The sequence below is a fragment of the Neopelma chrysocephalum genome, unplaced genomic scaffold, assembly GCF_003984885.1.
Source record: "Neopelma chrysocephalum unplaced genomic scaffold, ASM398488v2 Primary Assembly neopelma1_143, whole genome shotgun sequence".
In the NCBI taxonomy this organism is placed as follows: domain Eukaryota; kingdom Metazoa; phylum Chordata; class Aves; order Passeriformes; family Pipridae; genus Neopelma; species Neopelma chrysocephalum.
This window is the reverse complement of record NW_020897805.1, coordinates 857592-881259: the sequence shown is the minus strand read 5'-3', so window position 1 is coordinate 881259 and position 23668 is coordinate 857592. Positions and strand designations below refer to the sequence as shown.

Genomic DNA, 23668 nt, shown 5'->3' with positions numbered 1-23668 from the left:
GGGGCTGGGACCAAAAGCCAGGGACTGCTGATAGTTAAATCCCAGCCCCATCACCACCCAAAAATGCTAGAACAAATAATCTCACTATTTGTAAGCAGTGGAGATGAACGGGAGGTATATGGACCCATCAAGAACGGAATCTGGTCAAAATAATCCAAATTTCCTTTATGACAGAGCAATGGCATGGTGAAGAAGAGGTCTTGCTGCCATCTAGATGAGATATTGGGTAGGTACAAAACCCATTGAATAATTATAACCAGAAGTATCCACAGTTCACTGTTGAGTGAGGTTCAGGGACATCTGTTCCAGGACTGGTTTTGCTCAGCATTTCCACTAATGACCTGGATGATGGAGGAGAATGTGCACTTGCTAAATCTGCAGATTGGGAAGTATCCAGTGACAAAGTTATCTGCCTAACAGGTCTTCAGAATAAGCAGGACCCTGCTAAAAATGGCCTGCTTTCTTTGCAGTACTAAGAAGATATAGCTGTGAAGGTACTGGGGACTTGTGTGGGAGAGAGAGGTCCTGGAGGAGGTCTGTAGTACACATGTAGTAAACCTGCTGTGTTTGTGCTGGACCAGGGAGCATGATGTCCATGTCCTGGCCCCATGGGGAGGGAGCCGAATGTGGAAGGCTGTACTGGCCCAGCTGCATCAGGAAGGCAGCTGGAATTTGAAAAACAGGGGACCTCTCCCAGAGCTCTCTGCTGCCAACTTTCTTACTTAGTTATTTGCTTTTGACCATCTCTGTTTTCTGCAGATTTTAAGGTTTTCATGTGGTTGTATCAGTCATTAGGTCACTGTACAAAGTGCTCTCAGCCCAGAGCTGGCATGTGGTTTGTCACCTGGTCTGGATCCTACATGGTGCAATACCTTTGACTGCAGAGAGAGACCACAACATCATCTCCGTGCAGCATTGGGAAGGAGAAACTTGAGCCAACTAGGCCAGCCTGCAGAGCTACTGGCCACACACACTGGCATGTACCAGTTACCTTGTGCAGGTACTGACTGAGTTTGTCCTGTTTAGAAATCAGAGTGGTCTGGAGTAATGTTAATTGAAATGACTCCATGGAAAACCTCAGGCTGAAAAATCAGTACCTAAACTAAGTCTTGACTTTTCCCCACTGGCTCCCAAAGGAGATAGTGAGAAACATGTGCTGGAGTTGGCCTTCTGCTCTGCACAGTTGGGCATATCTTTCATCCACTGAATGGATGAAAGTGGCTCCTCCAAAACTCAGCCCCTGTTCCAGCTTGGGTTGCCTCATGCTGGTGCTCCTAAAGATGCTCACTCTTGCCGAGCTGCTGGCACTTGATTTAAAAATCTTCAGATGCAGGTTTGTGCTCTCAATAACCAGACAAGCAGAAGCTTAAAGGGACTGTGCCAACTTTTATTTTATTATCTTTTTTGGAATTGGGATTTGGAGAAGGGAAGGGAAGGAGATGTGCAAGGAGGAGCTGATGGTTGCAAAAAGGGATGTTTTGGATGTACACTGGCAACAGTGTTTGTGTCTGACTGGAAATGACTGAAGCAGTAAAGCATGACAGGCAGGACACTGCCTCAGTGGATGTGCTTCCTTTACAGGGTTTTTGGTTTTAAGGTCTACTTTGTAGGTTATTTCACATACAAAACAAAAAAGCATATTTTAATGTCTACATATGTATTTGTATATATATAAGATATATATACAGACACATATTTTATATTCTTACAACCCCCAGCTCCTAAAGACTTCAAGTCTGAAGGGCCATGTGTATATATGCATTATAAAGAGAGATACCAATCAATTGAGACAAGGCTTCCTTATTGGCTTCATTATCCTTATGATAAATAAATGGGCAAGATATCTTTAACTGAAGTCTTGCACATGTGCAGAGAAAATGGGTCAGCCAAGCACCAAATGGCACCACTCACGTCCTGTCTCTGGCTATTCCCTGTAGGGGTGAAGTGTGTCTGCCCGTGCTGTTCCAAGGATTTGGGGGCCTCACCCCTGTGGGGTTTGGAGGGAAAGATTGAAACATACTTGGTTCTGCTGCCCATGGGTCAGGCACCCTGCATGTTGGGGCTCCTATTTCTCCATTAGGGCTTCCAGTAGAGTGTTTTGGTTTCTTTATGGAGGAGGAGGAGTTTTGGTAGGCAAGAAGGGAAGGGGTTTTGAAGGGGAAAGACAGTCAAAATTCACCATACGATAGACAAATCTTCATAAAGGTTCGTCTGCCTGCTCACTTCTCTCTCTCTCTCTCCCTCTCCCTCTTACGCTCTCATGTTCACTCTCATTCTCTGCAGAATGTACACTGTTGTAGGGCTAAAGGTCTCCTTTTGTCAGGCTAAGGTCAAGTCCCTGGTTGGCAGAGGGCAGCCCTTCATACGGGCCTGTCCACGGCGTATTGGCAAGGGCTCAGGTTGGAAGCTGCCGTCTGCACTGCGGGGTAGGTGAAGTTGGCGTGCTGCTTGGCCTTCAGCCGCAGGCTGGCCAGGCTGGAGTTGCATGTGTCCCTGTACATGTAGGGGCTGGCTGTTGAGGCGTAAGGACAGGCACTGGATGAGACAGCAGAGTTGAGGCTCGGGCTGTTCAGGTTGTTGATGTTTCCCAGGTTGTTGAGGCTAGAGGCCGGTACTCCTGTCACTGCAGAAGGGACCATGGAGGAAGGCATGGTCATTGAGGTGATGGAGCTGGGTGGGGAGAACATGGGCTGGGAGGAGAGGGGACTGACATTCATGGAGTTGAAGAATGGAAAACTCTTGGCTGAGAGCGGGCTGGTGGCGAGCCCCTTGGTGGCCCAGTTGTTGTAGGAATAGCTGGAATACACGTCATCATAAGGCTGCATCAGTCCATTGAACTGGGCTCCGAAGCTGTTCTTGCACAGTTCAGCCTGTTGGTTCCTCTCTCGTTTCCTCCATTTAGCTCTGCGGTTTTTGAACCAGACCTGCAAGAGATAGAGAAGGAGGGCATGGGAATCGCTCTGGGCTGTCCTTGGAAGGGGCCTTGCCCTGGTTTCTTTGCCCAGCAAACCCAGAGCAAAGGGCTAGGGATGCTCCCAGGGAGCTGGGACGCTGAACATCAGGAAAGAGTTTTAGCAAGATGTCTGGGCTGCAGGGTCATCTCCCAGCAAGAAGCACCACCTAGATCAAATTCCAACCACCGCCATTTCATAACACGCAGAATAAAACCCACCTCACTCAACAAACAGATGCCTCTTATATGGGGAAAAGAGAGGAAAATACTTCTTGTATTTCCAAGTGACCAAAGGCAGGAGGTGGGGTTGGGGTTGTGTGACTTGGAGCAAAGTATTTGGGGATGTGTCTTGAAAGCTGCTGAATGGAGGAAATAACTTCTCTTGTTTTTACTTTACTTCAGGACCAGCTTAGGGTGCAGTATTATAAGTCTGTCTTCTAACAGGAAAATCTGTTACTGTTGGAGGGGCTCAAACAATATAACTTCCTAGAGCATGGAAGCTGCTGGGAGGCTATTCATGGTGCTGCCAACTCATATTTCTAGTAGCAGGGAGAAGCTCTCATTCCAGCTGGAGCAATGCCATACCATGCCTGTGATTGGACAGTGGTTTGTGAACCCCAGAGAGTGCCCTCCAGCAAGGCTAGGGCTGGGGAATGATGGCACTGCAAGGAAGGGGTCTGCTAGGTCGAGGCAGCCAACTGGTGGTGCTCTGTGGGGCAGAGCCTGGGCTTTGTATCTCCCTGTGTAATGGCAAGGTGGCCTTGGGTGGGGAAGGCACCACCAGCATGAGGTGATATGTTTGTGGCTCGATGTGTCAAATCTCAAGTGTAGAGTTTGGTGAGGTGTTTCCAAAATGGAAATTTCCTAGTGCTCCCAATTCCTTCCCTGATTTGGGGACAGCTTTATCCTTGTAGCACAGCTGGCTTCTTCCCCACAAACTCAGGCCCAGGAAGGTGGAAGAGCTGCAGTCCTACCCGGACTCGTGCCTCTGTCAAGTTGGTCCAGACTGCAATCTCCTCCCTGGTGCTCATGTCCGGGTAACGGTTTCTCTGGAAAGTGGCTTCCAGCTCTTGGAGCTGCTGGCTGGTGAAGTGCGTCCTCTGCCTCCGCTGCTTCTTCTTGAGCGAACCGTCTTCAGGGTTGGAGTCGTCCGTCTGGTTTTGCTGGGACTTCTCGGTGTCTGTGTGAGAAATATAAAAATGGGAGAGATCCCCTGAGTTAACTTGAGGGCTTGGATGCAGCTGGGGAGCCTATCCTTGGAGCAGTCAGTGCATGCTCAGTGAGGTCCCCCTCCACTTTAGCCACCACTTATGGTCCCATTTCCCTCCCTTGTCTTTGTGAGCAGGCATCCACCCTGCACCAAAAACAATGGCCCCTTGATGCAGCATAGCTTGCCATCATTTAACTGCCATAATAGATATCTTCCAAGTGACTGGATTTAGATTTTCCAAACTTCCAGTCTCTGGTTTTCATCTGTTGCAGTTCACATGGGTGATAGTGGCAGAACTTACCCAGGTTAGCAGGTTCTTACTCTGCTTAAAACTCTCTGCCTAAGGTGCCCTCTAGAAAAACTGAAGAGAAATTGATGCTTATGGCACAGCAAAAGATCCAGCAATGTTGCTGTGGACAAGTGATGGGAAAAGGCAAATTGCCAATGATAGCAAGTTGAGGCTCTTCAATTAACTAAACCTGAGAAACACAAATTTTCACCCTTCTTCCCTTCTCGCTCGTCTACCTTCTTAGGTGCACATATTTTGACTTTTAAAAAGTAGGAAAAGGCCTCTCTTAGACCTCACCACGAAGTACTCCAGTATCTCCCTTTCTTCCTGCCTCTGCCTGTCTCTTCACTCAGAGACTCCTCTCCTAGAGGTGATGTCTTTCATTTTGTTGCCCCTTAAATGAACATCTAAAAACTTTACAGTGTTCACACTGGTATCTAACTGAAACATACAGCTCAGCCTCCTCCTGGGCATTGAGACAATGTCTCAATGCTGAGCTTTGGGCTGCTGTGGTTTGAAGTGGGCAGCCAGGTGCTTCCCTGTGCCACAGCCCCTTCTGATGCTGTTGGTACTCTGCAAACAGGGGCAGAATGAAAACATAAGCATCTTCCCTGTAGTTGTCCTCCATAGGTTGCTCAAGTGCTCAAATGGGACATTTTCTTTTCATGATGGAAGAAAGCTATAGCTTGTGTTTAATTCTGCTGAGAATCATGACGAGTCACCACAGGAGAAAATTATTCCAGTGAAAATAAATAATTTCTGATGTTCAACTCCTCCTATCTCTGATCTAGAAGCCAGGTGAAGTATTTCCAACTGAAAATCAGGTCTTCAGCAGGAGGAGAGTCCTTTTACAGTGGGAAATAGCTAAACTAAATAGAAATTATTGCAAATAAGCTCCCAAACTGTTCCACTTGGAAGAAAAACCTTTAAAAAATCCTGACATCACTCTGCTGAAATTCAGATTTTTGTTTGGTTGTGGTTCTTTGAGTGGAAAGCTTAAAGGGATTCAAAGTCCAGAAAAATCTGAGCATAAAGGTATCTGGTACATTCCCTTGAAAAGCAGAGAGGCAAGAAAACAGTAGCGTGGAATACAGTTGAGAGAGGGGAAAAAAAGGGTTCCTCAAGTTGGATGGATATGCTCTGGAAAATAGGCTCCATCTTTTCCGTTTAGCTTTTATGGGGCATAAGGGGGAGACTTAAAAGCATCTAAGCCCAGACAGAGAAAGGACTCTGCTGCAGGGCAGTGCTGTGCTAACAGCAGATGCTTTAATGGAGCCCAGCCCTTGAAGATGCTCAGGAACCTGGTGCCACTACCCCATTCCTGTGACAGCCTGTTAGTTCAGAAATCTTCCTGCTGTTCCTGGAAAACCCTCCTTGTACTTGCCTTTCTCCAAAGGGAGCAATGCTGGAGTCACAGGAGCATTTGCAGAAGGGGCACTCGCTCTCAGCAGAGGAAGGCCTGAGTGTGGTCAGAGGTTTGCTTCTCTGGGTACGTCTTGCACTGACTGAAGCAATGTGGGTTCCTCACAGGCTCCTCACCACCCACCTCTCCTTCTATGGCACATCTAATGCTATCCACCAGCAGGAATGTGAATGCAAGGAGAGCAAGATGGCCATTGTTCACAGCAGCAGGATGTAAGCTGGTTCTGCCAATCAGGAAGGTGCCATGTCCTGTTCCCAGTGCCAGGACCAGCTTGTGTTTCCATCCAGGGTGTATCTGTACAAGAACTGTCACAGTGCACTCTTGAAACAGACAAAGCCATAGGAACTGAAAAGTGGAACGAAAGAGCTGGCTGTGGTCTTGTGGTACTCTTCTCATTTCCGTGAGCATCTTTGTGTGGGGATCCCATGTTCAGCAGGACTCTTGGAAGCATGCTCTTAATGTGAATTTTTTGACAGTGGTTCTTGCCAAGGGTATAAATCTGACTTCTCTAGCTGAATGCTCTAAACTAGTATTGGAAGAGGGAGATTCATGCGTTATCAATCTCCAAAACATTAAAAGGGGACTGATACTACCACATCTGAGCTAGTTATTAGTAATGGCTCAGTACAGAAGAACTGACAACATTTGGTTTGTTTGTTCATCTGCTGAGCCTGGGTTAATTAGAAGCCTGATGCATACAGGGGATATGTTCTCACCAGTCCCTGACAAATGTTTGTTTCCAAAGGGGCTGCTGTGAAGCAGGAGGCTGTGCCCTAATGAGGAGCTCCTGCTCAGGATTGCCCTTCTTCATGCAGGAAGAAACTATACCGAGAGGGAAGGAGAATGGAGTGAAGGTAGCACTGGCTTATGGGCTGCATCTGGGTGGAAAGGATCACCAAGTATCTTGCTTTGGTGTTCATCTTCTCAATACCTTCTGGTGTAGAACTTTTCATAAATCTTCTTTCATAAATCTGTTAAGTCTAAGGAGAAGTAGGAATCCCGACTTTGAGTCTGGAAAAATTCCTGCAGTTACAAGTTCATCTTGTCCTCTTTGTTTCCATGCCTGCTACCTGTGGCTCTTTCTGAGCATTGCTTATAGGGATTGTCATCTTTTCTGCTTTCTCTCTATGCAAGGAAGAAGTGCTCTTTGTAAATGAGGCAGAGATTTGACATTGCAGTGGGGATCAGCAACATGGCAATACAGAGAAAGAAGGGAGCCCACACAAAGGATGTGGGTGCCCTGAATCCATGCTGAGGAGCACAATATGGGGGAATGTGGGGCAGTTCTTTACCCACCTCACTCCTCATCCTTGCTCTCCTCCTACCTGTGCTGCCTAATAAAACCAACAGAAGGGGGTGTCACAAACCGTGCCATACTGTCAGAGAACACTTGAGATCCCTGAGAGCTCAGCTCAGACAAGCAAGGTTTATGTTTGCTTCCTCAGGATCTCATACTCTGTGGATGAATGAAACAGGGCCAAAGAGAGGTAGGGAGGCTGCTCTCTTGAGGAAGTGCCAGAAGTGCAGCCCTGCCCTGTCCCTGGCAGCCCTAAGTAGCCAGCTCTGCTCTGCCTGACACTGCTGATGTGTGGCTGCCATCAGCCTTTGGTGCAAAGGCACAAGCTGCCAGCCTCAGCGTGCAGGTAGAGCTGACAAACACTCACCTCCCAGAACCATTTTATTTCTAGACCATTTAAGACAGTGGGGAATCATGTAGCCAGGCATCCAGCATTTATTGTCACCCCAGAATAGGCTGTGGAATATATCTTGTGCACATTCGCCCACTCAATGAAACGACTGTGGTCATAGCTGGAATTAGCTGCTCATGCCTAATGGAAAAAAAAGTCAGCGCCTAAATTGGCAGTTCTGTGGCATGCCAGGGTGGGCTTGACTGGGGAGGCCACTTGAATGGAGACGCTGCCATGCATCCAAAGCAGCTGACGAGGAGCCACTGAGCTTGGGCATGTGCCCAACTAAGGTACAAGTGCGTTGGGGAATTTGGCAGGTGGATTCTTTGACCATAGTTATCCCACCGTAACTCCCTTCATGATACTTACTCTGGAGAATGTTAATCTGCATCATTATACTCATTAGCTTTTGCACATGAGTGAGCCTGGAGGCTTTACACGAAGAGCAGCAGGGTGTCCCCAGCCCTCACCTCCCCTCATGCTGGCACTAGCAGGAGCAGCTTTGCATTGTTCTGACACATCCAGAGTAACAAGGGATGGATGCAAAATCCAGGGGAAGCCATAGCATTTGGTAGCTGATTTCTGAACAGGTGTGAATGGTCATGTTTCTTATTCAGAGCCTGATAAAGAATGCAGCAGACTTGGGGTTTGTTCAGCCTTTTGGAATGGTCAGAGGCACCTCCTGGGGAGAGCAACAGCCTGCTGCAGAGCCTTGCACTGAGGCACAGGTGAGCATGCTTTTTCAGTTAAAGCGAGAGCAAGACAGTGTTTCCCTTCTTTCTTATTGCCTGAACCTGGGAAGTTCAGCCCATGGTTTACCTTTAGCATTGAAAGTTTAAACCTAAACAATTTAAACAGAGTTAAAAAAAAAAAGGCAGTTTAAAATTAGGTGTAGCCTTCTGTCCCTTGGATAAGATTTCCTATTTTGTGGGGAGAGCTCTACTGCTCTGGGGATAGTGTTCAGGCAAATACAATAAAATCTTGCTTGGGCTGTGCCCTGGCTTGCCTGGCTCCTGCCTGCCATGGGCTGTGCCCTCTGTGAGCAGTGGCTACCTGCAGCCAGGGCCAGGCAACTCCATGGCTGTAATGGTGCTCTTGCCCTCCCGATGGCTGTCAGTGCCATATGCACCCCTCCGTCTTCTCCCTGCTTGCTGGGACAGCCATGCTGCTATGGCATTGTGCTGGCTCCCGGTACAACAGGAAGCTCAGTGTATCCCTGGGAGCCCTGCAGCTGGTTCCTGCAAGCCGCTGGTGAACCAGATCAACCCAAAATGACAGGTCAGGGTCTTTCATGCCTCTTGAGCCTTGCACTCACCACTGTGGTCCTGCCCTTTGCAGCTGTGCTCGTGTTGAGGAGTTCCAGAGTCCGAGAGAGACAAGGCTGGGCTGCGAGCCTCCGCGTCTGCCAGAAGGTTGAAATCCATGGGGCAGAGATGGGTGGTAGAAGAGGAGGAATCTGAAAAACAGCAGTCACAGGGTGATCAGGGAGATGAATCTGTGTGTGTGACCTCTCCCCACCACCTCCAGCAGGGACTTGCCAACCCTTGAGGAAAGGTCTAGGAAAAGTAAAGGATCCCTGTGTGATCCTTGGACCCCTTTGAGTTTCCTGGCTGGAAAATGGACATACCTGGCTTTCTGCTGAGCTTCTCTATAAATCAAAGATCATCTAGTGACACTTCTATTTGCAGCCTTCAGAGAAAGAGCCTCCAATTTATAGGTGACATTCAGACTGAAATAGCAACGCCGGGAGCATGCTGTGTAATGGAGATCTGAGGAAGTGGTTCTGGGCCAGCCAAGGGCTGTTAGCACCTTCCCCAGTCATCCCACCTCTCCCATCCTCCCTGCCCTCTTTCTCTCTTGCTTCTCCACAAGCTGGTCAAGCCCAATTAAAGCTGTCCAGAGAGCACTACATGCACACATCCCAAAAGAAAAGCACTCCTGTGCCTGGCACTGATAGGAAGGCACATCTGCCTGTACAGCCACTGCTACAAGCAGGGACCCAGGCAGTGTAAGTCGACTCCTTTGGGGTACATAAGGGCCTCTGGAACCTGAATTAACACAGGAATCACATTACATGCCCTTGGGTGCCTGGGAACTAGTGATCCTGGCTGCAGAAGCAGTTCACTTCCAACCTTAGGTCATCCTGACTGAAGGCTCCCCATGTCCCCTCAAGTGACTGTTCTGTACTGGTGAGGCATCTCCCCTAGATGAAAGCATTCCAACTGTAAAGCTGGCAGTGCTGCTCCACACAACTGCAGGAATCACTGTGACTCCTCTGCCACCTCTTTCCTCACCTCTCTGTCTCAAGATCAATTATTCTCGTGATTATTCTCTCATTTGCTTCCTTGGGGCCCCTCCACCCTCCACCTGTATTGCCCAGAGGAGCTTGGCTGAGAGCACCACTTTGTTCTGGACCACACTGGATGCTCATGAAGAGGCAGATGTGAAGCAGTAAGTGCTCCAAGTCTGGCCACATCCCCTTGGAAAGGTGAGCTGGCCCTGTGCTAGCCCTTAATTTGAGTTTTGGATCATAACCCTGCCAAATGCAGGATGTTGCATTGTCACCAGTGCATGGTTTATGAAGGCTGGATCACTTGGAGGGGACCACAGCAGCTTCTGAAGCTTCAGCCACCTCCAGCTGATACCTCACCTTCCCAGCTAGGGATCTGCTCCCTCTAAAACATAACAGCAGCCAATGCACTGTGCCAGGATCTGGGACCCCTGGGTTTAGGGAGGTTTGGACCAGGTGTTTGGGACTTCCAAACTGCACGTGGAGGTCAGTTGTGAAGATTGGATTCTAGGTGGTGAAGGATTGCCCAGCCCCTCAAATCCATGCGGGTAAGGGAGGGAGCGTGCTGAAGGCAGTCTGGACTGTGCTAGTGTTTAGACATGTAAACAAGAGATTAATCACATAGCTGTTGCACCTCCTTTGGAGGTGGATGACAGTGACTAAGAATGTATTTTCAGAGCTGTCTAAAGCCTCCTGTCAATTTGCGCAAGGCTGCCGCCAGGGCCCTTGGCAAGGCTGATCCCATACCTGCAGCATGCTTCCCAGGCTGCAGTGAGAGGGCAGGGAGCCATTTCTAATGGTTATCTGGCTGGCTTCTGCAACTGATCTCACTCACAAACCCCCTAGCAGTTTTCCTTGCCCTCCCCTACACTTGATCTCCATTCCCAGCCTTTCCTAGGTACTGGAGGATCTGTCTCGACACCAGCCTCAGTCACTGCTCTCTGGAAGCAGCATCTAATGAAGGGCCCTGGTGCTGTTTCCCAGACCTTTGCCTTGCTCTGGGCTTCTCCTCTCCTATGGGAGAGAAGTGGCAGGACTCCATCTTTGCCAGGCGGCTGGTTTCCATTTCCACCTCGTGGCGAGCCTGACCTTTGATGTCTGCCGGCTGTGTTAAGCTCCTGGCAGCAGCAGGGCACAGCCCTGTTGCTTTTTGCCATGTGTACGTACACAAAGTGATGTGACAGGGGCTGTGTTTTCTTTAATACCTTTGCATGGAGTAGGGGGAGTCCATCTGCTGCTGATATTGCCATGGCTTTTAGCATTACTCTCAGAATTATGCAGAAACGCACAGTGAATTAATTCCATGGATTAAGTCTTGATTAAGATGTGTGTCACTTTGCTGTCTCAGAATTTATTAAGAGCCCTTCTTGAGGCTGCAGCAGATGGAATTTCTGCCCAATGTTTGTAGATGATAATTTCCCCTCTTCTACAGCCATTTGCATATGATTGCATCTGTCAAGCACAATTTCCTCTTATCTAGGGCTTGACTCTGTACTGGACCAGATTTAAGGAGGAATTCAGATTCCTGTCTTGCTGTAACTCAAGGACAGTGTCCTTCTGTGCAGGGTCCTGTATGCTCTTTTTTGCACATCTTGCATTGCTTTCATCTGTGCAAACTAGAGTGAAAATATTAAGAACCGAGGGTGGTATCTTACAGCTGGTTCCATAGGTGTAAAAGACAACACAAGGTACAGGGCTCAGGGAGACCCAGTCCTGCCCCATTCTCGACTGCACCAGTGCAGCGGTTGCAAGGTTGATCCAAGCTGCTGGATGCAACATAGCATGCTAGGCCTGCCTCAGAGATACAGTGGGCACCTAGATTAAAACTCATATTAAAGTGTGGCCAGTATTCAAGATGAAACTGGGACTTGTGGCTGAGCATAAGTTTGCTTTCTGAACTGAATTTAAAATTCAAAGAGGAGATGTTGTATGTATATTTGTATTTGCATAACCTATAGCATGTGCCATATGTGGTGGCATCAAGGAAAGCCTTCTCAGTTTGCTGTGAGGAGATCATGGAGAAGCAAAAGCAAAGGGAGGGGCAGATCTCCTCACCATGGTTATAACAGCAGGAAAAGTCTGCGATGGGGACAGCACGTGAGCTCTGTACCAATGTATTTACCCAAAGGCAACCTCATGCTACTGACACAAAAGGCTGTAGGTTTTATTCTAGATTAACAGCCCTTTTGTATTCAAATAAAGGAGCTTTCTTCTGCATTGGCTAGATCTAACTCTAGGCAGAGACATTAAGAAAGTCAATGCTAAACCTTTGTGGCATTTCTACTAAGTTGTTTGCCTGGTCTCAAGGAGTTACTGAAATTGGCACCTCAAAAACATCTTTAGATAAAATCAAACTTATCATCTCCATTTGAGTCTTAATCTCACTTTCTTTTAACATAAAATAACAGTTTCTTTAGGGACAGCTGCTGTGCTAGCACCATGCAGCCAGGCTTGCTCAGAGGTTTCGGTTTTGTAAAACTAGCCATGGCTCCTAGCCTGCTCCAGCACCTGTAACTCTTTCCATCGACATATGTTACTGCTCCTGAGATAAAGGTTCGCAAACTCGTAACAAACGCACCTCTTCTTCTATTCGCTGCCTGTGTGCATCCTCCCCTTGGTGCCCACATGAAGGTGCTGAGGCCACCTGTGCAAGACCCTCCAGCCAGAGAGGGAGTTGCCATCCCTGCTCCACAGGCATGGTGAAGAGCAGGAGAGCAGTTCTGGCTTGAGGCTTTTTCTCCTTTTAAATTCACCTCCTTTCTATTTCTGTGTCAGTTCCCAGCTGCCCAAGCCAGGGCTATTGGGGTGGGAGAAGGAGGACACTCCTACATGAGGAGGGCAACCTTGTTTACCCCAAAAAAGAAACAAGGGTCCCTGTGACCCCTCTACTGGTTCTCAGTATCATGCTGCTCCATCACCTGGAAGCAAAGAAGCCTTTGCTTGTTTGGTTGGGTTTTGTTTTTGAGGGGGTAGGAAGGAAACATAATGGCTCACTTCAAGCCAGGTAAGGTTAATTATACAGCTTTTGTGATGTGGATGTTGCCTGTTGAGAGCTGCCTTCAGACTGACAAGCGTGTGCTGCTTGACACTCTGCACTACCATTGGGGAGCAGGCTACCTGCTGAACTTGCTTCAGCAGGTTGATCTGGAAGGGAAAAGCTGTCTCTTGCATTGTCTTCCCATGGGTATGCAGGAGTGCTTCAGCAGGGACCTGATGCTTCAGGTCCTTAGGCAGCAACACAAGGACTGCTGGTGACCCAAGGGTAGGAGGGAAGCCCTAAGCTGGCCTACCTTCAGCAGATCAGCACAGCCCTGTGGACCTGTGAGCTTCCTCCACTGCCTCTACCTCCAGACAGGGCCAGGGTAGCTGAATCCTCTGTTTGGAATCACTGATCTCCACAAAGAGTTCAGGGTTATCCCTCAGGCTGAAAGGCACTCCACAATCAGTTGGAGGGAAGTGTCCTTTCTTCCTTCCATTGCCTGAGGTGAAGGTATGATGTTACACTAGATTCCTAGGGTCAGAGCTGTCTCTTCCTGCTCCATCAATCGCAGAATTCAAACTGCTGGGGGGAATCCGCAGTTCCTGATGGAGTGTTGCTGATTGCTTCACTCTTCTCATGTTCACATTGCCTGTGTGCTGGCTTACTTTTAGCAGAGACAAACATTTGGAACCCTATTTAACTGCACATTTTCAGGAAGATGATCTGCCTCTATACTTTGGACCCCGTGAGGGGCTGAGCTAAGGTGAAACAGCCCCTGCCTCTTCCTCTGCCCCTTGTCAAAAAGGAAGTGGCTGAGGCTGTGCCTGTTCCCGCCTGGAAGAGCGTTTTGTTCTCTGGATACATGCGTTTGTTCAGGGAATGGTGTCATCACAGTGCCTGCAGGCTGGGATTTCAAGTGTTGCACCTGCACAGCACATGAATTGCTCAGCAACTTGAGAGTCTTTTTGCCAGCCAACACCAGCGCTGCCTGCAAGGGGCTCTTTCCCTGCTGCTAGAAAGCAAAAAGTACCAGATGCGGGACAAGAGTTAATCTTTGTTTCCTCAAGACTATAGAAATACAACTATGGGGAGACCAGGGTCACCCACTGCTAAACATCTCAGTGTAGCTTTAAGTCCCTAATCTTAATGGAATTGCAGCAGGAACCGAGAGTGACCATTAATCACCGCAAGATAAACAGCAGCAGCCAACTGGTGACCCAGAGCACAGGGCCATTATGGGACAGGAGAGTCAAGCTGCCTGCTTCCAAAAACATCAGGCTGTGCACAGCCCCAGGCTGGCTGAGCAGTGCTTTCGGGTGCACACTCAGAAGTGGATCATTGACCTCCAGCAAGGGCTGAGTCACAGGTTATAATAAACTTTATTTCTCAATTTAGTCCTTGCAGCTGGGCACTAACCCCTGAGCTCTGGCACTGGTTTCATAGTGGTGTGTGCTGCTTTGAAGCCTGGAACATGATTTGGGGGGTTTATTCCTCCCATCAGCAGGAATTTGCAAAGCTCCCTGAGGCACTTAGTATCTTTACTGTCAGAACAAGTTGCCTGGCACTGCCCCTCACACAGTGTGGGCTGCAGAGCAATGCCAGCAGTGCATGGTGCCATGCAAACTGCAGCAGCTCCGTGCCCTTGCTGCCAGGTTTCCTGGCCACAGCTGGCAGCACAGGCTGGCTCTCTGACAAGGGGGTTCAGATTGTTTCTCGTTGCGTGCATGGCTCTATGGAGAAGTTTCCAATAATGTGAGGTGGGGAGGTAAGGTGCTGCGGCTGACTTGGTTTATGATGTAGGTAAAACTACTTGACTCTTCTGGGACTCTATCCTTCATCTCAGAAATCATGTTAATGAGCATATCTGAGCTGGTGAAGGTAATGAAGCAAAATTCCTTTAAGTGCTTTCAGATCCTCAGATAAGAGGTGTTAGGGAAATGCCCAGCCTTGCTGGACACTGCCTAATGCATTTCTCCGGGGCTGGCGGCAGCCTGCAATGTGAGAGCAAGCTACTCACTTCCTTCACTTTGACAGGAACCTCCAGCTGTAGAGGAGGGTGACGGCTGGAACTTCTGCTCTGGGCAGCAAAGAGTTAATAGATTGCCTGTATTCTGGAGGATTATCACAATGGAAATGTCCCAAGGATTGACAGCTCCATACCCATGTCCACAGCAAAAAAAGCCCACAATGGAATGTGTCCTGTTCGCTTATTTGATGGGCCACACTGTGCTCCTGTGCCGTGGAAGTGCCCTGACGCCACCATGCCCTGTACATGGTGCATCATCCTCCCCAGTGGGTGTGTCTGCGGCACCCAGACTGGTGCAGACCCTGCCAAGCTGAAGCATTGGGTTCTGCAGAGACAGGGCAACGTGCTTGGGCTTGGCTTAAAGCAAGTTACTTGCATTAGTATCTGTGGACCTCAGTGCTGCCCTTAGCCTACCTGGATAGTTTCTGAAATAGCGCATAAAATTTGAAAATTAATTTCTAATCCTAGCACAGAAGAAAAAGTCCTGCCATGCTTTCTGCAAAGTTGTTTTTTCCCCTAAACTAAACATTCGTAATTCTTGCATTCTTGTAAGCACTGTACAGCAGGTCTTGCTGTGTCCAGCTGGGTTTCCAATGTTCCTTGGACACTCAGCCTCTATGGGGCTTTTGGCACCTCGGCTCTCTAAACCAGGACTGGGATTTTCTTTCTGACAGACTGTGCAGCTATATTAATAAAGCTACGCTTTGTTATGGCTTATTTTGTTTGTTAGGCATCTGGAACAAAATAAATCAGTTTTGCCCAAACAAATTTTGATCGCACAAAGTTGCTGGCGTGGTGTGGCTCCACAGTGCAGGAGTGCTGGGAGTGAGGGCATGGTCTGCAATTATGGGGTAAGAAAAGTCCTTCAGGGAAATTAATCCCTTTGTTTTAGGGAAGGGAGAAAATAGACTGATTTCAGTAAGAAATTCTGCCTGTGAAAATCTTGTAACCAAAACAAAGGACCTGCTAAAGCATTGGCCTGGCCTGAACACGCCGACCCCACTCGTCCCTGCCTGCCCTTGTCCACTCCCGCAGCCCCATCAAGCTGGGTCCAAAGCAACCCATGCCACCACTGAGGGATTTGCCATTGTCTGCATATGAGAAATAGCTGCATAGCCACAGCAGATAAGGGACTCTTGCAGAGCCAAGAGCGAGATGAGACAGTTGCAAGCCAGGATCCTGGGCAGGGATGAGAGGCGCAGGCAGCCTGCCTGCAGCTCAGGGCCGGACACACGCTGCTCATGCAGCAGCAAAGGCCACCAGGGCCTGGCATCAGCAGATCGGTATGTGTTGCTGTATTTATTTGGGCGATTGCATGAATTTGACTAATTATTCTGGCAGTCAAAGGAAACTGGCCCAATTCCTGTGGGGGTTGTTCTTGCAGAAGCTGGGCAGAGTCTGTGGCTGTAAAGTTGGCCCATTTTAGGGAGGCCCAGATAGCAAGATCAAGGACTGGAGCTCTGTGACTCCAGCTGCTGTCAGTAGATTTGTATGCAGATGGAGGGGGCAATGGATGACTCAGATTTTATCGAAGATGTAAATGATTCTCACAATTAGTAAACATGCTTAAGAAAGCCCCTAATCAAGCCGCTGATGCGGGAGGGTTGAAGGTCAGGAAGGATCCCCTGCCATCGGCATGTCACGCCCTTATGGCTGGCTGATCTTGGTGCACTGTAGAACTGCCAGTGTCTGCCATCCATCAGCAGTTCTGCTGGAAATCCTTTCCGGGGAAGTTCGACTTGATCATAAACATTTGTTCTATGACAAAACTTGGCAAAATCGGCAGCTAGAAAGCAGCTTTTTTTGGAGGGGTGGTGCTAGATTGTTGTTTTAAGACAACCTGTCAGAGCCCAGAAGGTCGCAGAGCTGCCAAGGGAGAAGGGGTGACTGCCAGGAGTGCCATGATGTCCCCACCAGCCACCATGGCCAAAGAGCAGCTCCGTTGGTTAAGGCAACAAGAGCCCAGAAACGTCTGGCTTTCTCTGAAGGATGTGTTGTCTCACAGCGCAAACCCACAGCGCGGGAGGGAGCCGATGTCTGCTGCGTCTGACTGTAAAGTTTCCTGATGATTTGTCTTTTTTTTTTTTTTCCCCCAAGCAATTTATATTTAAATTTTTTTAAAGCTCTCTGGCAGGAAGACCCTTGCAGGACGAAGGCCGCTGTGAATAAAACAAGCGGATGATCTCAGCCCGCAGTATCCCTCCTCCCCTCTTCCTTGCGATACTGCAGCTGGTAGGGCTGGGGCGGGAGGCGGGTGGCTCCGGGAGGGATGCTGGAGCTTGCTCCCCCACAAACTCCGTCTTTATGGACCTTGCAACATGCCCCGAAGGTCAGCCTGTTTACCCAGACACTGTTTGAAGGGGCCGAGGAAGGCGATTAGCAAACACTGTCGGGGCCGATCCTGCAGCGCTTTGCGCGGGGCCTGATCTGGCAGGATCGGGCCCGCGGATCGCCGGATTTTCCTGCCGTCCACCCGCAGCGACCAGTGACATCGTGGGTATCGGGGGCGAAGAGGAGGAAGGGCGGGTGGGCAAGCAGGGGGGGCTGGCAGCCCCTCTACCGCAGCCTCTCGCCCAGGTGTCCCACCCGGGGCCGTGGCAAAATGTCCCGTGTCCCTAAATCCAGGGGCACAACAGACATCGCAAGCAGCAAAACCAAGAGGTTTGATTTTGGGGATCCTGAAATGCAGTGTGCTGCCTGAGGACAGTGTACAAAGTCTGCTTCTCCTTTTATTTTTTTTTCCTTCTCCCCTCCCCGGTTCCCCCGCCAAATCCTTAGTTTTTCCATCTGCTCGAGGCCACATCCCATGCGGAGCCTTGGGAGGTAAGCAGTTTGGGCGGGTAGGAGAGGAAGCTGCAGAGCCCTAATTACTCAGCCAGTCTGGCCCTCGGGCGATCCCATCAAAGCGGCTCGGAGAGAAAAGGGACGGGGTAGAGGGATGTGAGCCGTCTCAAAACGCTGCTGCCTGGGTCACACCACCTCCCTCCGACGGGGCAGCCTGCTCCGGGAACGGGGAAGAAATGCCTCTGCCCGCGCAGCCCCCTGTCACCCTGAAAGCAACCTCTCCTGCAGGGAGGAACTGGAGGGAACAGCTTTCCAGCCTCCCACCCTGGCCCGGGACTAGGGCGTATCTGAGCTCAGGCACTGGTGTTTTTAAACACTGTTATTAAAAACTACCCAACACATATTAAGCTGTGAAACCCTTTTAAATGGGACACAAAAGTGCATATTCTACTTTGGTATTTCTCCCTGGTTAGGTTATGGATCCACACCAATACTGACCTTTACAGCTCAATTAATTTGCCATAAAGATCTATTTTTTTTAATCATCCTGATACATCCAGTCCTCTAGAAATTCTTACTCATTTTATTTTGAAAGAAAACCTCCATACATTTACTTTAAAAAATAGCCTTGCAGTAAATGCAAATAAAAAAAATCCCAACTTGTAGAACTGGAAGTTGGGATATTGTGGCACCAAAAATAAATCTGATGGAACAAAAAGGGAATTTCATGTGGTTTTCATTGTCAAGTCTAAGCTCAGAAACAAACAGGAAACAAAAATGGCTAAAACAAAAGAGATTTCTTTTAAAGTGCGTTCAAATCTAAGCGGGGAGCTGCTTTATGTGGGAGGGATTCTATGTTTATTTGCTTTTCAAAAAAATGAGTAAATAAAAACATCCACACGCAGACAGGTCAACTTGATTTACAGTTAAATCCTCATGCTTCACAATGGTCATTTATAATCAGCTTTTCTAAAGAAAATTAGACTTGCATAAATGGCAGCACTGGAAGGGGAGAAGAGACAATGGGTGGTGGGAAGGATGCTTCTGCTTTAGATGAGGTTGAGGGGAAGAAGGAACGAAGAGGGAGAGAGGTGAAAGTAACTACAAACTCTCCAGTCATCAATTTTATTCTATTTTTGTACTTTTTCAGTTTTTGCAGGTGCTGAGCCTTCCAGCCCATGCCACACAATTGAAGCTCCCCAAGTAGCAAATAAATGTAGTTATTTAAAAAGAGTAGCCTGTAGAATCAGGACTATGAGATCTAGAGTGGCATATGTACTATATCCTCCCGACAGTTTCTTAGGCTCTCAGATTTGGGATTGTGGAACTTGTTTGATAGGGGTTTACAAACAGGTGTCTCAATCACAGTAGTTCTTATGGTGATTTTGAGGGGTTAATTTAGTTCAGGCAGGACCCAGCTCCCCCAGGCTGGGGATCAGCTGAGATCCCTAGTAGCTGCTACAGCCCTATTAATGCATCTCTGAACATTTTGAACAGTTGAAAAGTCAGATGGACAAAATTAATAGCAGTTTCTGCAAACCTGGCTCTGGTTTCCCTCCTCTTTTGCACTATTCAACAGTGTGTAAATGTTTATTTTCTGGTGGAGTTGCGGTTTAGGAGATAGCAAAGAGCAACAGATTGAGGGTCTGGGGACAGAGACTGTATTTCTAGGGCAGATCAACTAATTCTGCCAGAGCTCAGTTTCTCCTCTGCTCAACAGAGATATTTCCCTTCATGCTACAGCATCCAGAGATCCACCTATGGAAAGGCTAGGAGGCTCCTGAGAAGAGAGATCATAAGGTGCAGCTCTTCAGAAGCAAGTGCTACGAGCTTGAACCTGTACCCTGCCAATCAACAGGAAATTTCCTGTTCGTATGCAGAGGATTGCCCCCTTCCTGAATCTGCTTGGTAATACTCCGACACTCCCCATCTCTTTTCAAAGCCTCACAGTAGAAATGTTTCTCAGCTTCTGCCCAGCTAGATCTCCTAGTTCCTTCCTGAAAACAACTTTTAATAGTTAATTTTTGCTGAAAACCAACAGATCCACTGCTAACCATCCCACAGGAATTTGTAGCTCTGGTTAGGCTGCAGTACCTGTCCTCCTCTGGGGTTAGAGGGAGATGAGGATTTCAAGCAAAACCTTTCCCATAGAAGCAACCCCCTCTGTGCCGAGTCTGGCCTTGGTCCCTTGTGCTGCCAAGCTTCCAGGATCAGCCTGTGGACTCCCTTAAATGCCCCAAGGAAGCCCAGAGCTAATAACCAGCTTCATTCAATTCCCAGTCACATTATTATCCAATCTGCCAGAGGCATTAATATTCAGAGGTGAGGCGGGAGGAGGGCAGGGGTGCTGGCAAGGGGGAGCAGCACACAAAGGGGAGGAAGGGAAGTGTGGCGAACTGGCCTCAGAAATCTTCTTTCTCCAGCTGTCTGAAACCCCAGCCCATTTCAGCTGGGTGTTGACAAGAGAGGGTTCTTCCTACAGCCTCAGTGCTAACTTCAACACCAGCTGGTGGAGGCTGTTCCCCAGCCAACAGCAAATGCCTGGCTCGGGCACAGCCTAATGCCCTCAGCCCCGGTGGCCCACAGCAAGAGAGAGAGCTTTGCCCCCTCTGCCATCGGGCCCTAAGTAAATAGCAATCTCCCATTTTTAAACAGCCAGAGAAACAGACAAGCCTGTTCAGCGATGCCACAGCCTCCTGTTTCTGACCCTCCTCCCTTCATAGCCTCACAGTCTCATCCCGCTGCGTTCCTGACGCAGGGCGCATAGCACAAAACCAGCAGTTCTCCCCATCTGGGACTTCGTTCCCAGCCCAGGTACCTCCCCTGTCCCCAAAGCCAGGGCACATGTGCCAGGTCACGAGACAGACCTCATGTCCCCAGCTCATCTCATCTTCCTTTTGGAGCGGTCTCCTAGATCAGGTTTCTGGCTTTTTCTTTTTGGCAGTCTCCAAAGTCAGCCTCACCTCTCACTCTCAAGGTTTTGGGTAGCATCTGACAGAGGGAAGATGCCATTCTTTTTCCCACCTCTCTGTAGGGTACATTAACCAATACTTTTGCAATCCAATCACAATTTGTGGATCTATTAATTGCCTGAATTAAGCCCTTATAGAAATGTAATAGATATTAAGTGAGGCTTGCAACAGTTTCTCTGACAGAGATTGATATTGCTTCTTAAACCAGTGTTTTGGACAGGAGACAACTCAGGAATATAGGTGGGCTTTCATGGGGGGAACCTGGGCTGCAGGCCAGGCAAACTCAGTAATTACAGTAATAGCAGGAAAACCACCACCCTCACCCAGACTCCTCGCCAGGCTGTCAGAGAAAGACATCTCCCTTGTGAGGGTTCCTTGTAAGGAGTACTGGGCATGGTGCAACAATTTGTTAACATAAAATAATAATAATAATAATAATAATAAAATCAAACCCTGTTCCACTTCAGCAGACATTTAGAGAGACTGAAAGCAGCTACCATGCTCTGACAGTCCCTCAGGAGCCCGCAGGCTCCTTTGTCCCTCTCAGCAAGGCACCATCAAAGCCTGCACAAACACTCATCCCTTCAGCTCACCGACAGACTGAGGGGCTTGGGAGGTGGTGCCGGGAGCCAGGGAGACCGTAATCCCATCGCCAAAAAGATGGTCCTTTCCCTGTCTTTGTAAGGTGGGACAAGAACAGAGGTGACTCTCCTGAAAGACACCTTTCTGAGCAGTTGCTTTTAGCATCTCCCGAAATTGTAGAGGGGATAGAGCCATTTCATCCCTGGCATCCTCCAGGTCACAGGCCAAGGGTGGAAGACCCACAAGCTTGTCTGGGGGACGCCAAATTCCTCTCTTTGCTTCAGCCCTAAACGCCACTTAAAAAGCGGACAGATCGCGGACCCATCGGTCGGGAAGCTGCCTCCCTCTCAGGTGAAGGAACGGGGAGGCAGATGAGAGACTAGTTTTGATTCCTGCGCCGCCAGCTCGAAGCATCAGCCGGGTGCGAGGCCAGGTGCTCACTCCTCGAGCACCGGCGTCCTGCAGCAGCGTGTTCCTCTGCGGCTGCCCGCGCGTTGCTGAGCTCTGCACCGGTAACCCCCCGGGCAGGGCGGGAAAGGGGCGCAGAGCCTCGGGAGCCCCGGTCGGGGGACCGCTGCCTCGAGCTGCCCAACCCCAGCAGGGACGGGGGGGCTGCGGCAACTCCCTCCAGAGCCTCCGCAAGGCCCTGGTGCTGCCGGGGGGGAATCCAGCCCCCTCCCCGCTCGTCCCCTCAGCTGTCCAGCCGCGGGGGCGCCGGGTGAGAGGCCGACAGGTGTGTCCCGCTCGGCGGCACCGGGCCCGCCGCCCCCCCTCGCCGAGCCCGCTCCAGCAGCTGCGGCGACGCGCGGGCATCGGCCCCCGCCTCGGCCGCCCTCCGCCGCCAGAGCCGAGGCCGCCGGGACGAACCCGTTCTTTACTCCCGCTCTGAGGAGGAGGTCGGGGGAAAGGACAAGGGGGTGCCGAGCTGGCGGGCTGGCCCTTCCCACGGAGCCGCACTCGTTGAGCGGGGAATAGCCGGGGGAGCGGACGGTATCGGTCTCCGTCGGGCGCCCGCTGCAGTTGGCCGGGCTTCGCAAGCACCAGCGGGGCGGAGGGACGCCAGTTTGCACCGTGTCCCCGGCGCCGGGGAGGCGGGAGAGCCCGTGCAAGCGCCCGGAGGTCCGACCGCCGGTTCTGCCCGCAGACTCCCAGCGCCGGGCGGCCGCGCTCCGCCAGGGCGGCTCGATGGTCTCGGCAGAGCCGCCGTGGGGGTCGGCCCTCCCGCCCCCGCGGCCCGACCAGGTCTGTTATTCCCGGTCGGGTCCCCGGCACCCCCTCCGCCGGCAGCCAGCGGCGTCCCGGGGCAGGTTCGCTCCGTCCGCGGGGGCCGGCTCGCCTTTTCCCGGCGCTACAGGGAGGTCGGCTCTGCTGTAAACAGGAGCTAGCCCATTACATAAATATCATTTATCCAACTGTCCAAAAGCCGTCGGGCTGCCTTCCTTTTCCCCGGCGACGTCTCCCCGCCTCTGCTCCCCGCGCCCTTCTCTCCTGGACCCTGAAGACAGCTGAGCCGCAGCCCGCAGCGCCGTTATTTACAGCGAGCCCCGGCTAATTTAAACAGCCCCTGCCCCGCTCGCCCGAGTGGAAAATGACTAAGTTTAGTAACGGCAAGAGATTCCGGCTGCGCTTGTTGGGAAGGGGCCTGCGACGGCCTCGAGGGGACGGCCGGGGATGCGGCACCCCGGCAGCGGCGAGTGGGGTGCCGCCGGGCCCTACAAGGACAGAGCAGTGGAAGCGCCGCGCCCTGCCGGACAGGCAGCGCTCCCCGCAGCGACGGGGGACAGTTCCACCGCGCACAGCCCCGGGACCCCTTCTGGACGGCAAGGCAGGGCACGATCCGCCCGCTCCCACCTGGCTGCCGCCCCCTGCCCCCCGGGGAGACGACGGAAGGCGGGTCCCGCGCGGGAGCGGGGCTGCCCCGGTGCAGCCGGGCAGGGAACGCCGAGCCGCCCCGCTGGGGATGCTCTTACCCTGTGCCAGCGTCGAAAAGGTTACGGCCGGCCGGGCTAGCATGGAGGGGCTCACGGAGAAAGAAGGGGAGAAGCCCGCCCGGAAGGCTGAGGACGGAAAGGCACTTACAGCGGCTCCAGATGAGGGCTCGGTTGGGCGGCCTTAATCCTGAGAGAGGGGCGAAGCTGACCCCCGCCCCGCGGCCCGGGCTGCTCTGCCGCTGTCAGAAAGTAAATTCCCCCGGTTGCCCGGCCACTCTGCGCCTCGCTGCCGGCCCGCTGCTCACGGGGAGGGCGGAGGCGGAGGGCGCCGGCCGACTGCCTCCCATTCACCCTGGCCATTCACTTTATGGCGGGCGGCCGGCGCCCCCCGCCAGCTGCACCGGGCGCCCCGCTCCCGCCCGCCCCATTCCAGCTGCGCGCCCGCCGCCGCCCGCCCCGTCCAGCACCGCCCGCCCTGGCCCCGCCCCCGGCCCGCGCCGACCAATCGCCCCGTGCCTCATTTGCATACGACCGCAGCCC

General features: G+C 50.9%; 1 protein-coding gene across 1 annotated transcript; it reads right to left on the bottom strand.

Moving 5' to 3' along the window:
- Positions 1–1366: 1366 nt before the first annotated feature.
- Positions 1367–23465, bottom strand: PITX3 (paired like homeodomain 3). The gene is made up of 4 exons (XM_027700216.1): positions 23277–23465; positions 8879–9019; positions 3928–4133; positions 1367–2924 (listed from the first exon to the last, which is right to left on the bottom strand). The coding sequence occupies exons 2-4, from the start codon at positions 8985–8987 to the stop codon at positions 2361–2363; spliced, it is 879 nt and encodes a 292-aa protein (XP_027556017.1). The 5' UTR covers positions 8988–9019; positions 23277–23465; the 3' UTR covers positions 1367–2360.
- Between the last annotated feature and the right edge of the window lie 203 nt (positions 23466–23668).